At 41.5% G+C, this 17,691-nt stretch overlaps 1 protein-coding gene across 2 annotated transcripts in view; it reads right to left on the reverse strand.

Annotated features, from left to right (window-relative positions):
- The window catches only part of ADAMTSL1 (ADAMTS like 1), a 385,708-nt gene that overhangs the window by 148,158 nt on the left and 219,859 nt on the right, over positions 1-17,691 (reverse strand). For both annotated transcript variants that reach the window (XM_081066820.1, XM_081066819.1), the window contains one exon: positions 15,572-15,701. In XM_081066820.1, the coding sequence (XP_080922946.1) occupies positions 15,572-15,701 (130 nt within the window). The remainder of the gene's footprint in view (positions 1-15,571; positions 15,702-17,691) is intronic.

Below are 17,691 nucleotides of genomic sequence, written 5' to 3' on the forward strand. Positions count from 1 at the left end.
GTATATATGTACCACCTCTTTATGCATTCATCCATCGATGGATACCATGTTTTCTCCACATCTTGGCTATTGTAAATAATGCTGCAATGAACATATAGATGCACATCTGCCTTCAAGGTGGTATTTTGGGTTCCCACAGATAAATACCCAGAAGTGGGATTATTGGGTTCTTCTTTGTCTATTGTTATAGCCTTTGTTTTAAAGTCTCTTTTGTCTGGAATAAGTATTGCTATCCCAGCTTTTAAATTTTCATTTGCATTTTCATGAAATACCTTTTTCTATCTCTTTACTTTCAGTCTGTGTGTGTCTTTCTTTCTGAAGTGAGTCTCTTGTAGGCAGCATATGTAAGGGTCTTGTTTTCATATCCGTTCAGCAACTCTATCTTTTGACTGGAACATTTAATTACATTTAAAGTAATTGTTGATATGTAGTTATTGCCATTTTATTATTCATATTTTTGATCTTCTTCTTCTCCTTCACCTTCTCCTTCTTCAAGAACTCCCTCCAACATTTCTTGCAATACTGGATTCGTGGTGATGAACTCCTTTAGCCTTTTCTTGTCTGAGAAGCTCTTTATCTGTCCTTCAATTCTAAATGATAGCTTTGCTGGGTAGAGTAATCTTAGTTTTAGGTCTTTGCTTTTCATCACTTTGAATATTTTGTGCCAATCCCTTCTGGCCTGCAAAGGTTCTGTTGAGGGATCAGCTGACAGTCTTATGGGAGCTCCCTTGTAGGTAACTAACTGCCTTTTTCTTGCAGCATTTAAAATTCTCTCTGTTTTTATTTAACTGGTGGCATTTTAACTATGATGTGTCTTGGTATGGGCCTCTTTGGGTTCAGCTTGTTTAGGACTCTCTGTACTTCCTGGACTTGTATCTATTTCTTTCACCAGGTTAGGGAAGTTTTTGGTCGTTATTTCTTCAAATAGGTTTTCAATTAATTGCTTTCTCTTTTCTCTTTCTGGGATCCCAAAAGATGTGAATGTTGGTATGCTTGATGTTGTCTCAGAGGCCCCTTCAACTATCCTCATTGTCTTTTTTCTTTTGTTCGATTCCTTTGTTTTTGTGCTGTTCTGTTTTTTTTTCTGCTACCTTATCTTCTAAATTGCTGATTCAATCCTCCACTTCATCTAATCTCCTGTTGATTTTATTTAATGTATTCTTTATTTAGGTATTGTAGTCTTCATTTCTGACTGGTTCTTTTTTATGTTTTCTATCTCCATTTTTATGTTTACCATCTCTTTGTTGTAGTTCTCACTGAGATCACTGAGCATCCTTATAGGTAGTGTTTTGAACTCTGTGTCTGGTAGATTGCTTATCTCCATTTTGTTTAGTTCTTTTTCTGGAGCTTTGTTGTGTTCTTTCATTTGGAACATGTTTGTTTGTCTCCCCATTTTGGCTGCTTCCTTATGTTTTTTTCTATGTATTAGGTAGGGCTGGTATATCTTCCAGTCTTCATAGTAGGTGTCCTGTGGGGTCCAGTAGAACATCTCCATGGTCACCTGAGCTGGGTGTTCCAGGTCTGTCCCTCATGTAGGTTGTGTGTGCCCTCCCACTGTAGTTGAGACTTGCACATCAGTGAGAGGCACTGACCTTAGGGCTAATTGGGCTGGCCAGTGACTACAGTGGAAGAGCTGTTGTGCAGAGGCTGACCTTATGGAGCAGGATTCACTTTAGCAGGGCTCTGGTGCCTGCCCAGTCTTCCCTTGGGAGACTTGTCCGTGGAGGCAGCTAGGTAGTGCTGTGGCTTGATCTGAAGCTGGCCACTGGGTGTGCTGGCTCTGGGGCCTCCTAGGAGGGTCCCTGTCACGGGGAAGTTCAGCCACAGACTGTGCCCTGCCCAGGGCAACATGTCATGAGCCACAACACAATCTGCAGGTGGCAGTCACCTGTGCTGGGCTTGGAGGTGACTCGAGAGGCCAAGCTGTGAACTGAGGCCAGCTGCCACTAGTGCTGGGCTTAGGGCTATTCATCAAGAGGTATGGGACATGCAGAAGCCAGATGCTGCTTATTTGGGGTATATGAACCTTTGACAGATTTTAGGGAAGTTCACAACATGTGCCAATACGGCTGTTTGTATGGAAAAGCCACTGGAAGAGGCTTGGGTGGATCTACAAGTTTGAGGGGGTGAGGTTTCAAGGAATACCAGGACTGGGTGAATGGTGTTAGCAAGGGTGATAAAGACTCAGATTTGGTGGCTGCCTGTGTCTGCCTGACAGGAGGGGAGAGCATTCAACAAAGAAATAATGGATTTGGCCTTCCTTCTTTCTGGGAGAAAGCTGCCCCTCCAGTACTTGCTCTGAAGTCAAGACAACTCAGTTCTTCCCTGTATGTCCCTGGTGCCTTTGGAACTACTGTCCCAGTGCTGGAGCTCAGAGCAAATGAGTCTGTCAGCAAGTAAATCTGTGCATAGACCCTTTAAGTGGAGCACCTGGGACCCCAGCTGGTTTTCACGGCCAGAAGTTGTGGGGACTTCTCTTCCCAGCACTGGAACCCCTGGGCTGGGGAGCCTGGTGTGGGTCTGGGACCCCTTGCTCCTCCGGAGTACCTCCACAGCCAAGATATCCCCCCAATTTTTAAGCCCCACATGTGGGTGTGGGATCAGCCTATTCTGTGTCTCTGCCCTTCCTACCAGTCTCTATGTGGCTTCTTCTGTATGTCTTTAGTTGTAGGACTTCGGTTCAGCTAGACTTCCGGTAATTCTCAATGATGGTTGTTCTGTAGTTTAGTTGTAATTTTGATATGGTCATGAGAGGAGGCAAGCACAGCACTTACCAATTCTGCCATCTTAACCAGAAATTTGTGTGCCTATTTTAAAATAGATATCTTGAAATCTGTAGGCAGCTGCGCCTCCTCTTCCCCACGTGGTGCAGGGCTCACTGGACAAATCCAGAGACAGTCCAGAAAGTTTGTGCCCCAGTCCTGAACATGCAGATCTTGAGCTGCCACCTGTGCTGTTCTACTCAAGAAGGGGAGCTGGCTCTTCTCTCAAGACATCACAGATCTTGGCCTGGGTTCAACTCAATAGCAGGGCCGGAGAACAAAGTAGGAGGCTGAAGAAGGTCTGAGACCAACTTTTTTTTTTTTTTTTTTTTTTTTTTTATTGGGGAATATTGGGGAATAGTGTGTTTTTCCAGGACCCAACAGCTCCAGGCCAAGTCATTGTTTTTAATCTAGTTATGGAGGGCGCAGCTCATCGGCCCATGTGAGAACTGAACTGGCAACCCTGTTATTCAGGGCTCACACTTTAACCAACTGAGTCAACCGGCTGCCCCAGAGAGCAAGTTTTTGATGGATCATCAGCGGGTGGCTCATGAGCGTGGGTCACAGGCTCACCCTCATTCTTTACTACCCCCCACATCCTTGGGGAGTGCTGGGCTGAGCTACGGTGTAAAAAGCTTTTAATTGGATTTTCAGGTAGAGAGAGTTCTTTGTGAACAAATGGGTATATCTGATGTTTTGGAAACCCATCTGTTTCAGACAATAATCTGTCCATGGAGGAGGGCTTGTGTGTCCTAAATCTGATAAGTAAACACAATTAAATTATGGAACTAGCATCAGTGTTGGGGTAGGCTTACCTTTAGAGTTTACCTATGTTCAGAGAGACAATGGAAAGGGAATTTACACATTTGAGGATGAAAAGATGCAGCAAGATATCATAACCAAGTATCTAAGATTTTAACACACTACCATTCTATGTGTCAAGAGAAAGGAATGCAATTGATGGGACCACTTTCTAGACACAGATAGAGACACAGCTGTAGCAAGACCATGTGTGATGAAAAGTAGTCTACTTCTTGCCAACTTTGTTCTGCAGAACTACCCTCCTGTAGGATTTAGGTATGCAAGGGTGAGCTGGAAAACAGCATTTTTCTTTTCTAGATCAAGGGAGGGTCAATCCAGCTCACATGTGGTTTCACTTCATTCCACCATGGGTCAGTTATATCGTCAACCTCCATTAAATGAAAGATAAAGTGCATGACAGTACCCATTTTCACAGAAGGTGTTTCTAGGTGTGCCTGGAATGTGCCTTCAGAAAGCCTGTGGAAATGCCTAGCAGGTAACATAGAATAAAGAGGAGAGAAATGGAAGCTTTCCTGGTCCCCAAACTGTCATCTTCTCCCCACCCAGTTGCAAACAAACAGCCTACCATTAGTGCCAAAAAAAAAAAAAGTCACAAAATCAAGCTTGACAGTGGGGTGCACCTTGTGAGGAAGATCTGGCTCCACTATCAGCCTCTCCCACATCATAATTCTGGCACCATTTTCCTCACAAAAAAGAGCATTGATAAATGGTATCTGTCTAGTCATGGTGGATTTTACATCAATAAATACCTTGCTTATAACAGCTTCCTTCTGTGTTTTTCCATAGCTTGATGAAGCTTAAAATTGTACACGCTCTGGGTGCTGCAATCTTTGCTTTTGTTGGCTTTCTAGTAGGGGGAAGGAGCTGAGGTAGACAAAAGTATGGTAGATAGGTGGGGGTGGGATGGGCTGTAGACTATACACACACACACACACACACACACACACACACACATATGTATGTATAATTATATTATAGCATAAATATATGTGAATTCAAGGAAATTTCTCCAGTAAATGCATCAGTGAAGCATAGGCTTCATTTTCTATCATTAATAACTTTAATTCAATTTCTCAAAGACCATCCTGGACATAGTCAGCAATGATCTACAGAGTCCTCCCACATACACTTTGACTCTAAGAAAAGAGAAACCCAGGTTTGGCATGTGGGGTTTTACCAAAGGCCAGAGTATAAATTTTCTTTTCGTTTACTCCTTAAACTTCAAAAAACTTGAGTGTCAGCTCCCAAGCTGAGATTTCTCTGTAATGTTGCTGTCTCTGTGTGTGAAGCAAATCTTCCAATGACATCTGCACAAAAAGCAAGTAGTTGGAAGACTGATTAGATAGCGGGATCCTGAAAACTAACCCTCTGAAATATCTCATGTGGCAAGAGATGAAGCAGTGCCTTAAAAGAAGAAATGAAGAAAGAGTAATAATTCAATATCTTGTTTTTACAAAACACCAAGTTTCACAGAACTCAGAAAACTTTATAAAACTGTCTGATCCAAGAACTCTTGACCCTGAGTTTACAGCTGAGGGCAATGGCAGGATATTGGGAATGTATGAGCCACATGGCCCTTGTTTTCCGTAGTTCTCCACCATTGCCTGAAGATGCAACACAAACACACTGTGTTATATTCTTGGTCCCTTTCTTGAGCCATCAGAACTGTCTGAGGGCAGCATGGTACCCTGGAGAGGACATAGAAGTTACAGAGAAATGATCAGACTTCAAGTTCCAGTGTTACCCATAGGGATGGAGATTGACTACAGCTGACAGTAAATTAAGCTGACCCATTTTAAATAGTTGGCATGATTGGTATGCATTACATGGTTGTGGGATGTAAATATGTTAGCTCCCTGGTAATTAATGGAGAGCAACCAAACATACTCTTGTAACACAGGGAAATAAAGCATTTTCAGGCTCATCTGGAAGTCTGAAAGGGGATAAAAGGTAGGACACAAAGCTGCCCCACGGGCCTTTGAAAAATCTGGATTGGGACGTTGGGGGGGATATCTAAATCGTGTATCAATAACATGTTTGATTAGAATTTTAGGAAAAAATGCTTTGACATCTATAAGAATAAGAGACTCAGCTCAGTGGTCACCTTTTCTGGGTTACCTTCCCTCATCTGGATTAGGTGACTCATCTTAATGTTCCCAGAAGACAGTCATTCATGTCTCTACTATGGCCATTTGAATTTGCATTGTGATAATCTGTGTACAGACTTGTTTGTTTCTTCAGAGCCTACAACACAGCAATAATTTAATAAATGTTTGCTGAACTGAGCTGGGTTTTCCATTAACCAGTAGAATTCCTCCCTCCCCCTGCCCCGCCAGAGGCTAGAGCTTATAGAAGGAGGTAATCAGGGGCCAGATATTCTTGGTTTAGAATGGGCAGCCCCTTTCCTTTGTAAAAGAGCTTGTCTCTCCTTCCTTCAGGAAAACAAAAGGTGAGAGCCCCAGTTCCCTTAGTGTACACATATCAACCACAACTTCTTACAGAACAGAACACACACAAAAAACCCACAGTTAATACCTGTTACTATTTACTGTGTGCTTAATCTGTACTAGGTACTACACTAAGCACTTAACATACATATCCTCACAACAATTATATAAGAGTTAAAGATGAAGAAATTAAAGCTCTGAAAAGTCAAACCATCTGCCCAAGGCCAATGAGCAAGTAAGTTGTATGAAGTGGATTTTATTCCAGGTTTGTATGACTTCCAAGCCCACGCTTTTAAGGCTGGAATGAAGGACTGGGGATCAGTTACTTATACCTTAGTGTGAATCAGCTTGGGTAGTTTTATTTTCCTAATTCTTAGTTGAGTTGAATTGAATGAATGGGGGTGGGTGGAAGAAACAGGGTTGAAAGAGTGTGGTTCTTCACAACTGGTACAGAAGGGTCATCTGTGAATTTGGGTAGTAGGAGGGCAAGGTGATTAGGATTAAATCTCTGGGGGAGAGAGGAAAGAGGTACTGGAAACGAGTTAGAGAAAAGAGTGGCTCAGTAAAAGAGTTAGGGATCCAGGGTTGCACTGGGGAAACTGGGGAAAGGAATATATATATATATATACTTTATATATATATATATACACACACACACACACATATATATACATATATAAAACATATGTATATGTATTTATATATAAAAAACTTATATGTATATATATAAATATATGTATATATACATATATAAATATATATGAAAAATAGTGTTGTTAATTTATAACATGAACAGGCCATAGGCTAAGCATAAACTGAGCCAGTTTATGCAAAGACACAAAGCTCCAAGACAGCCACCAATGTCTTTCTGATTCATAAGCCCAGGCTGCATTTTTTGGGTGACTCAGTATTTCTGTATAAAAATGTTTTCTTAGGAAATAAGTGCTTTGCCCAATGACTCAGTACTGGGTTTTCAGACATTCAGTTTGGCTCTTGTCCCGAAGTCGCCCCATTCCCATGTGTTGCCAAGATCTGTACTAGGAACAATATGGTGTCTGATTAAAAAAAACTCACAGTAAGATGATAATAAGCTGCCTTTCCCAGAGGCATGCACCCATGAAAGCAGACCATGGCTTCACTATTCAACACCACTGCTAATATTGGAATAAGTGTCAAGTTCCACGCACCTTGGGTAGAGAGTCCTGCTTGGCTGTTTGAATCACATGAACAGCTACCTCTGGCCAATCAGAGCCAGGAAACAGCAGGAAGGCACAGAGAATGCAACATGTACAGCTGTTCTAGCACACAGCCTGTGTACCTGTGTCTGTCTAGGCCTTAAGGATAGTCATTCCACAAGTGGAATTAGAAGCCCCATGATAAAGTAATGAGCATCTGGCGGGTTTGGGAGATGTGTTAATCCAATGACAATCATTCTAGGCTTTATTGTGCCACTAACACAAATACCAAAATTCCTTGCAGCCTTGGTAAAGATAATTAGACAAAATGATAAAGGAAAAAAAAAGGAAGGGTAAAGGAATTCACCCTAGGTAAGGCAGTAATTGGCTGGGTTCTGTTTAGTAACAAATCTTTCCGTCACTGAGTCAGATAACCTAAGAACTGCCTGACCGTGACGGGCTGGCGCCATGATAGGGATAATATTTTCAGAAGGATGAACTGTTTCTGAACTGTATCTCCTAGGCTAGTGGGCACAAATTAGAACATTTCCTTTTTCATTCCCCCATTTTTATGTTGCTTTAACATCTTTTTTTCTCGATCTCTTTCTCAAGTATTTTCCTACTTCTTTGTTTTCCAAGGAACATAGTAACAGCAGATTTCTAAACTAAAGGCACAGAAAAGCTCTTCATCTCAAATTGCTCACGAGGCCTTTTTTTTCTCTCAAAATTTCCAAAGAAGTCATTGGGTACACTTAGGCAGCAATACTTTTCATTTCAAAGCTTTGGTCAAATTATTGCTTGCCCTTAGCTCGAAACACTGAATTATAGGGAAAGGCAAAAAAAAAAAAAAAAAAAGTGGAAAAGATTTACTTTGGGAGTCTCCACTCCAGTTCTGTTGATTGATTTGTAAGTTGGAAGATTTCTGAACTGCAAAACTCCAATGTTTCCTCACCATGTCCACAGCAGAAAGCTATCTGGTGGTGATATTTCCATCCCCATGGTGGTTATGAGCAATGGCATTGATGACTGGTACAAGTATGTCAGCTCTCGGAGCAGTGAAGAATGCAGGAGGTTGTTTAGTTTAATAACTATCTTTAGAAGGGCAGCACTTAAAGTATCCAAGATAAAAACAACAAAAAATAATGTAATGGCTTCTCCAGGACCATTCCCAAAACCCTGCTCCAGGAAACAAAGTAGGTTTGTTCATTACCGAATCCCCAGCACAGTGACCAGTACGAAGTAGGCATTCAATAAGTATTTGTTCAATGGAGGTTGAACAAACAAAAAATTCTAGTTTTCTTAAAGGGCAATATAAAATTCTAAAACGAGAGATGCACACTATTTTGTACCTTTTTACACATGGACAAATGCCATTATAAAGATATTACAAATGCGTTCATCATTTCAGTGTTTCACCATCCCTGTTGCCTGAATGCTCTTGCCTAATTTTTTCTTATGAAAATGTAAGTCTTGTTCCCTGTAGACTTCTCATGGCTCCTTAATTTATAGTTAAAGCCAGTTCCTGTTTTGTGACTAATAGAGGTGCTTTGTCTTCAGGACTTAAATTTGACTCAGGGTATTTTTCTAATAGAATTCACCTTTTCTTTCTTTCTTATAAAGCTTCAACTCTGTGGATAATTATCATTCCCTTCAAAGAATCACAGAATATTAGAGCTGAAAAGGCCTCAGGGATCATCCAGCTGCACCTCTCATTACTTATTTTACGATATCCTACTTGGGGCTCTATCCTCCTTCCAGGTGGACAGGGTGAGTCCACGTCATACTGGGTTGATTGTGGAAGCTTATAAAATGCTAACATACCTAGGACAACAGGTCATTAATAATTCCAATGAAAGTATAATGGCACACATCACACAGAGTATACTATTTGGGACTCTATGTGAGAAAAAAGTGTGGATGCCTATAAGTTAGCCACCATTCCCAATTTAGGTCTGTTGGATGAGCAGGCAGAGGCATTATTCTCCAAGCAAATCTGACATTTCCATTCCACTGCTTAACTCCCTTCAATGGCTCTCCATTAACTAAAGGATATAAAGTCCCCAAAACTTAACTTATTAGCACATTGGACTATCCTGGACCTGTCCCCTGCCCACCCTCTAATACTAGCTTCCATTTCTTGTCCTTTCCTTTGTGTTCATGCTTTTCCTTTTGCCTGCAACATCTCTCTTCTTTACCTGGGAACTCCTACTTATGCCTACTTAACTCCTACTTCATTCAGTACAGGCATTGCCTTCTCCAGGAAGCATTCCCTCAGCCTCACACTCCCACAGAGCCCAGTGCTTGCTCATTCACAGAAGTTACTGTTTTGAAACCTTCCTCCATTAACTGATAACTCCTTTAGATCAGCGTTTTGTCTCCTAGTCATCTCTGAGGACCAAATACAAGCAGACTGTGTACATGAAGATGCCCAGTGCATCTTTATTTTTTACTGAATTGAGATGTAAAACACTTTCTTCCATAGTTTTTGTGTGTATAAGGTTAACTTTAGTCAATGGTCCATATGAGGACTTCCCCAGAGTCCAGGCAGGATTACGTGGTCTAAAGGGCTGTCCAATTACATAGATGTCAAAAAACCAGGAAAGCTTCCCTCTCAGGACTTAATTGAATGGATTTTCCTGAAGCTGATATTTCTATCTTTTTAGAACAAGTCATTTGTGCTTTCAGGTGACATAATGGGAAAGTAAATCCAGTCCTTTGATTTTTCACCCTAGATTCATGCAACAACTAAATATATGCATGAAAAGCGATTTCTAATACCATCAAAGCACATTTCACAGAGTTTTGAGGTTGATATAACAGGTGGTGTGTAACCAGGGAAAGGGCTCTTTTTAGAAGAAACAAAGATTTAAGCCCTGAGGCAAGCATACACGTGACTCTTACCCTTGTTTATGTCAAAATGCTGCTGGGGACATTTGTGATCACTGGGCCAATACATTCCTGGATAGAGAAATAACAGAGGCTGCCACTGGGCCAAATAGGTCCAATAGTTACAAAACAGGTCTTGCTAGGTTCCTCTGTTGTAACTTGTCCATCAGTGGAAAGACAGAGGCAGTATCAAGGAGAATTACAATAGTAATAGCATTAGTTCTCCAAAGGCACCTGAGTATGGCCTCCAAGTCTGGACTCAATTTCTGTGGACGCCAGTAAGCTTTGGTGTGCTTTTGCTTTAAGCACTTAAAAGTTAGTATGGGCAGAGCCAAAAGGCAGCATATGGAAACTTTGTGAACACAGCAGAAGATAAACCAATATTTAGAGAGCTCGTTCAAACAGTAACCCTTAAAATAAGTTATCAAAGGGGAAGATGCCTGCAAAGCTTTGAAAACCCCAACAAATAAATTAAAACATGCTTGTGTAAAAAGGCAACACCTTTGCTCTAGCCATTTTAGGCTAATATAAAAGAAAATTAGAAATTGGAAGTCATTTGCTTCTAGTAGGCATGGGTTTTGTTAGTGTACAATAAAATTGGCATTCTGAAGTTTGTTTTTAAAGAGGAGACCTTCTGACATTTAAGACGGTTTTCTTAACTCTCTCATCTCAAATAGGGATTCTCAACCTTCTTTTACAGTTCTTGCTGGTTCTAGGAACCACCCTAGGTCTGAGAAAAGAGATTGGGGTTGGGGTGGGGGGCAGAAACCAAGTACTGTTCCTGGAATTATGGGCTTTTCCCCCCTTCACTGTTTATCTATTCTGCACCACTCAGCTGTTCTCTCTTGCACAGAAATAAAAGTTTAGTTTAAAAAGTATGTTAGAACAAAGCTGCAGAAATTGCCTGGAATTTCCTTCATTTTCAGCCATCTGGCTTTCATTGCTGACTTCTTTCCCTTCCTCCACGTACGTTTACCAAATCTTTTCAACACACACTGGCCAAGCTATCAAATGTTTATAATTAATAACAGTCATACTCCTTTTTTTTTTCTTTTAAGGTAGTGCTTTCTGGCTTTCTTTGGGCTACTCATGTCATTGTATAAACCAGGGAGAGATAGTTGGTAAAGCTTAATTATCAAGACTTAGTTGACTAAGCGAGAAAATCTAATTGAATTTTAATTAAGTCCTGAATACAAAAATTATGTACAAAATAAAGTATTTCTCACTAAGAAATGAAATGGAAGGGGAAGAAAATGAACTTTTCTGAGGGTCTATTATGATCCTATTTTAGAGATGAAGAATCTGATTATCCAAAAAGGTGTATGACCTCTTGAAAGGCAGACATAGCCAAACATGACAGAGCAGACTTTGGACATAGGTGTAAACCTATCTACTGGGTTTTATTTTGGTGGCCTCAGGGATGGGAAAGATCGTTAGTGCACACAATTAAGTGGAAAATTAAGTTGCAGAACAGTATGTAAATATGATTCCATTTACAAGGGGAAGAAAACGTACATATTTGTATATGTTCATATATTTATATAAATTCATAGAAAAAGGTCTGGAAAGGTACGTACCAAGTTAATGGTGGTTACCATTAATGGAGGTTATCTTTGGGGAGAAGAAGGGAGTGAAGCTGTAGAGCCTGGTGGTGAAAGGGGAGCATATGCCTTTCTCTTGATTACTTCTGCTATGTGTGACTTTTAAAGAATGTATTCATGTATTACTTGTATAATTACTATAATGCTCAGAAAGCTGACCTCTTTACTCATGACTGATCTTAGCTCCTTCTTGGAGCTATTTCTTCCATAAGCTGGTCTAACCCACCAGTGAAGGTGAGCAGGGTGGTGACACTTCCAGATACAAATTACTTAGATGGTGGTAAAAGTGCCTACAATGATTTTTCTTCCTTGTAATATTAACTTCTTCGCTATCAACTATGATGCAAAATTCTGTCAGCTCACAAGCAAAAATAACCCTAATTTCTTCTGGCCAATTTTAGGCAAGGTTGTTAAGGGATTAACAACTGTCCTCGATATTACTACCTTCCACATCTTGCGACAAGCAAACTTCTTCCTGGATAATGCTAACACTTCATTCAACAATTCTGTCCACTCTCCCCTCTATGAAAGCTTGCCCTCCTATTCGTATTTTGAGAATCCTTTGCCATATGTGGCTGCTAACATAAAGGGTTACTTATCCTAGGGCTATTTATATTTTAAATTGGTATGTAAAGCCTTAAATTTAAGGAAGGGATTCTAATAACAGTATTTTCAGCACCATCTGGCAGATGGGGCAGAAGGGATAAGGGATAAGAGCAGAGACAGCACTGGGCTCTTCCCAGCTATCATTAACAATAGGGTCTAAATATTACGACTTACAAATTTGGCCGTAGTCCTTTATACTCATTCAATACACACTTAATAAGTCCTTGTTATGTGTCAGACGTTATGCTAGGCATTCACTGCATAGAGAGGAGGACTAAGTCATAAAGCTGAGAGCAAGGACTTTAAAATAGAGTTCTCTTGAACTAACTACCATTTTTTAAAGCGCCCTAAAAAAATGCAGGCAGTTTGTGCTCATGCACATACACACACAAATTGGAATAATCAGAGAATACCTCTAGCTTGTGAACACTCTCTTGCTGCTGTGAACAGGTAGGTGTGAGAATGTATCTGTCTAGACCCGATGAAAGTTGGACATGTGCTTCTGATACCAGCTCTGCCATCCACACAGAGGAAGTCAGAAGAAGCATAATCCTAGAAGTATAATCCTAGAAAGACCTCCCAGACAGGACATGCCCTCTAGGGCCTCTGGTATACTTCACGTGTTCTGACAACTGACCACACACAAGCAGAAAAGTGGCTTCTCACTGTTATTCAGTAGGACTACGGCCATCTGCTTGGGAATGCTACTGAACCAATGGCCTCCTTTCCAACCCAGAGCCCAGTGACCAAGACTTGAAACAGCACTTCTGTATTTCCCACAGAAAATGTTATGGTTTGTTTGAACACATGGACATCGGCACAGATCGAGAACCCAAAAGAAAGTGTATGGCAACTTGCAGCCCAGCAGAGGACACTCTAAAATGTGCAGGGAACACTGACCCAGGCACAGGAAGAATTTCTGTGAATTGAAGATTTAAATTACTCCCAAGTGAACAGGTGGTGCTTAGGAAAATAACACCACACTGTGATTTCCCTACCAAACGCATTTTCTCTTCTATACACATTGTACACCAACTTTTCCAGAGAGAGATGATTTTTCCCCCTTTGATGTCATAGTGAAATATGCCACAGGAGTACACCTCCATACATTTCTCACTTTTAAGATGAAAATTTGCTTTGGCTCTTTGACGAGATGAAGAGAGCAAGTCATATCAGGCCAGTGCACTTGGGCCCCATTTGTTGTATTCATTAGCATCAATCTATAGATACTCGACTATGCATGACTGGATTAAGACATCCCTGGCTCGGCCCAGTAACTGAGGCCTTACCTGCCAGTCTGACAATTGTCTGGTGGAAAATCAAAGCACTGAGGTTTTTATGGAGCAAATGCAATAAAGTTAAGTGTAATCAGAGTCCTTGTCCGGGAGTCAATAAAAAACGTTGCAGAGTAAAGGAAGCTCATCTAATTTAACCACAATCAGTACATTGAGGATGGGAAAGAACACTTTGTGTCCCATTCCCTCTGCTGCCCCAGGGAGGGATAGGTTTAGAGGCCGCGAGTTGCAGAAAATTTTCTACTAGTCCTGGGTACTGACTCCTCAGCATTGCCTCCGTTTGTCATAGCATTTGGATGTCATTAGAACACTGGAATATGGTTACAGAGACACTTATGCTTGTTTTTAAAGTGGTGGTAAATAACCAGACAGAAATGACATCAATTATCAACACAAAGCAGCAGCAGTAGCAGTCTAATGCTTCTACCTACAGACTAATGAAGAGTCAGGGGTATTTGAGCAGGATGTGGTGACCTCAGATCATCTCATACAGTCAGTTCATTTTGCAGATACAGAAACAGAAAGACGCCTTGCCCGATGCCACACAGCTAGTAGGTGACAGAGCTAGGATGGGAAGTGAGGCCTCAGGACCTCTTAGTCAAAACCTTTGTAGACTGCCTATGCCAAAACCACTCTGCTTCTTCCTACATGGGAACAACACAGTCAAACAGAGGGGTTTGGACCCCTTGCCCATGCAGGTAGGTCTTAGGTTCACCCAACTGGAGAACAGTGAGGTTAGGTGTGGGATTGGGTCAGACAGAAACAGAAAAGAGGTTTCTCAGGATACCATGCACTGGATCTAGCTTCTCTGGGTCCAGCCCTTAACTCTGTTTTACTGGCTGCTGTTCTCATGGGTGGGGTGCTGCTCCAAGAAGTAGCTGACTGGTTTTCTAGTTCCTTTGGAGAAGATGGCACTAGTGCCCTCCTCACTTCTGCATTTGAGAGGGGAAGCCAGGCCCATCATTCAGATCAATATATGGCACAACTCCGGTGACCAGCACAAGTGTCACTTGTGCCCTGATCTGATCTGAGGAGGCCACGTCATCTGTACCCTCTAAGTCTCAAAGAAACACATCTAGTTGGCTGAGAAATAAGACAAGCACTATCAGCTTGACCAGCAAATTATTGCTAATTCCTGACAGCAACACATTGCTTCTTACAGGATACTTTGCAGAAACAGAAGCAATATCATTCAGAAACAGCACTCCCCTTCACATCTAGGATATGACCTTATCTGGTAACATTCTTCATTCCGTCAACAGACTTGACAGTCTGACTTTGGTTCTTTAAACTTCTCCCTTTGAAACCAGAATCATAGATGGGATGGTTTAGCTTCTACAGAGATTTGCTCCAAAGAAGTATCAGAAGGCAAGTCTCTCAAGACACCATAAAATTATGTGGACTGAAGCAGTGATTGGATTGATTAAGACTCAAGGTTGGGTAATAATGAGACCCAGGCAGGGCTAGACAATAAAATGCTCTAATTGATTTTATGCATATGTAATGACACACATACACCCCAGAGCGTGCTTATAATGACTGTGCAGGCTGTGTGCATACAGATTTCACAGTGGAACAGTTATACCACCCAGGTGCTCCAAGAGCCAATCCATTGCTAGAGCGTGGGGGCTTGGGACACAGTCTAAAAGGTAGCAGTGACCACGAAGTCTGTGGTCAGTTCATCTTCCCTCCAGGAGAAAGCAGCAGTGTGGCCCGTGCACATACCGGCCATACCATGGGACTCGCTTCAGTGCACGGAGCCTTCTGGACCCTGAGCATGACCATTGGGCTGGAATTCCAAAGCCCTGGTTTCAATTAAATTTAAGTGGCTTTGACTCAAAGTTTGAAGTGATGCTAATTGGTTTTCAAAACACTGGGTAACAATAAGCGTTCTGGTCCTGCCCACGGACATACGCGCCCAGCTCTGAGCACGCTCCTGGGTAGCAGGGCGGGCAACACGCCCCTGATGCCCTTTACCTTGCTGGGCACAGATCCAAACTGCAGGCTTTCAGGAGCTTTGGGGGCCGGCGGCTGGTCACGCACAGGTTCTCGTCAGCAGGCTCCCGCGTCTGTTTGTTCAGGCAGCTCACCACAGCCTCCTGGACACCTGTGTACAAATCACACTGTCAGGCCAGAGTGGGCGTGTGTGGGGTGATGAAGTGTAGACAACACAGCCAGTGGGAGGCCTCTGTGATTGGTAGGACTCGTGCTGCAGGTCAGAGACAGCAGTTTCAAGCCCAGGACTGCCCATCTTGTCAAGCGTCGCTCAACCTGGGAGAAAGCACACAGGAGCTTGTGCCTCTGTAAGCACGCCCCTTGAAGAGCCCAATTCCCTTGAGAGGAAAGGCTGCTACCAGTACTGTTGAAATGCTTTAAAAAATGCCACCAAGCTATATAAGTGCCAATGCTGAAACGTGAGAATTTAATGCAAATTTAATGCAGAAGGAAAGCAGAGTGACTAAAAAAAAAAAAAAAAAATAGCCCCAAGACCTTCGCATGTTACATTTTAATCAAAAGGAGACTGTTGTATTTGGAAGGGAGGGCAAGAGCCATGTTTTAATATCCAACAGTCTGTAATCTGCTGTTCTTCTGAGGCCTTGCCTCCAGCACTCCAGTTTTGTTGGTTTCCTTTTGATTCTGGTTCATTGTTTTAGTGACCTAGGGCAGCTTTGGAAGTTGGAACAAAGAAAGAGAACAAGACGCATAATGACAACTTCCATGGAAGACAGTCTTCTTACATCCCTGGAAAACAATGTTCCCGCTGACACCTGCATACCCCTGACTCAGCGCTAGTAAAATAGGAGTTTGAGCAATGACAGACCCAAGGTTACTTGTCGGGTCTTCCAAGGTGGTAGGTGGGACTCCTCATGGAGACTTTTATGGAGCATGGAAACATTTAACTGGGTAAGGTAATGGCGAGACTTTTCATTCTGGTGTTCACAGTGATACTAATAGTCAAAATCCATAGGTTGCACATTATTATCTAGGTATCAAGGCTAAGGGCTTGATATGTTTTCATCGAACCCTCTCAACAATTCCATGAGGTAAGCACTATTTTTATCCCCAATTTACAGATAAGGAAACTGAGGCTTAGAAGAGTGAAAAGACTTGCTGAGGTCATAGAGTTGATAAATGGTGAAGCTGTGCCTTAACACTGGAGCTTTAAAGACTGAAAGCATTAACATTTAAAAATACTGAGGCTGGAGATCTTCAGGAATAACCTAGACATTTGTCTGGAATAATTTCAGCAGGTGAGGCAGGCCATTCTTGATAACATGCTTTCAGTCATCCATAGCTATGCAAATGAAGATCCATACCTCTAAAGATATCTATCTGTAGTTCAGTATTTGTATGTACTTACAGCAGAGAATGTGACAATACATACAATTAGTTTTATATATAAATACACATACATTTTGCTTTTGTTTTCTGCATTGCTTTGTTAATGAGTACCTAACATAGTACAGCTGACCCACCAATTATTAGCCTCACTGCTTCCCTCCTCCTATCTACCCTATGTTTCTCTAAGAAGTTATCACCCCAATCAAGAGGGTAATGCTTCCTAAAGTGATGTTACACTGGCTAAAGTGAGATCCATCACTCAGCAAGACCATCATTTAAAAAGTGACATTTTAAAGCCAGAATCTGAATCACCATTCTTTCTTCCTTGGAAGTTTGATAAATCAAACATAAAAAAAAAATCAAAAAAAAATCAGTCACAGTATTTACCCTGTGGCCATGAATATAGTTTTCTGTTTTTCTAAGTTTTTTTATGAGCCTCAAAATTTAATTTAAATATATCATGGCCAGTTCAGAATGGAGCATTTGAGATTTATATGAGACATTCAAGCTACTCTCTCATGTTCTGTAATGCTGACTACAGGATGTTTCTGTTGGTTGCAGCTGGGATGAGCCATTTGAAATTCATGGTATGATGATATGGCAAAAGATTTCACAAGAAATAGTTGACATCATCACTGATTTTTCCCACTGGAACAGTCTGGCATTGTTAAGGTAATGACAAGGTTCTAACTATTCCATACGGAATGTAGAGCTGTGGTTATATTAAGAAATTAGGTTTTCAATTCATTTTCCTC

This window comes from Rhinolophus hipposideros (genome assembly GCF_964194185.1).
Source record: "Rhinolophus hipposideros genome assembly, chromosome: 11".
NCBI classification, from domain to species: domain Eukaryota; kingdom Metazoa; phylum Chordata; class Mammalia; order Chiroptera; family Rhinolophidae; genus Rhinolophus; species Rhinolophus hipposideros.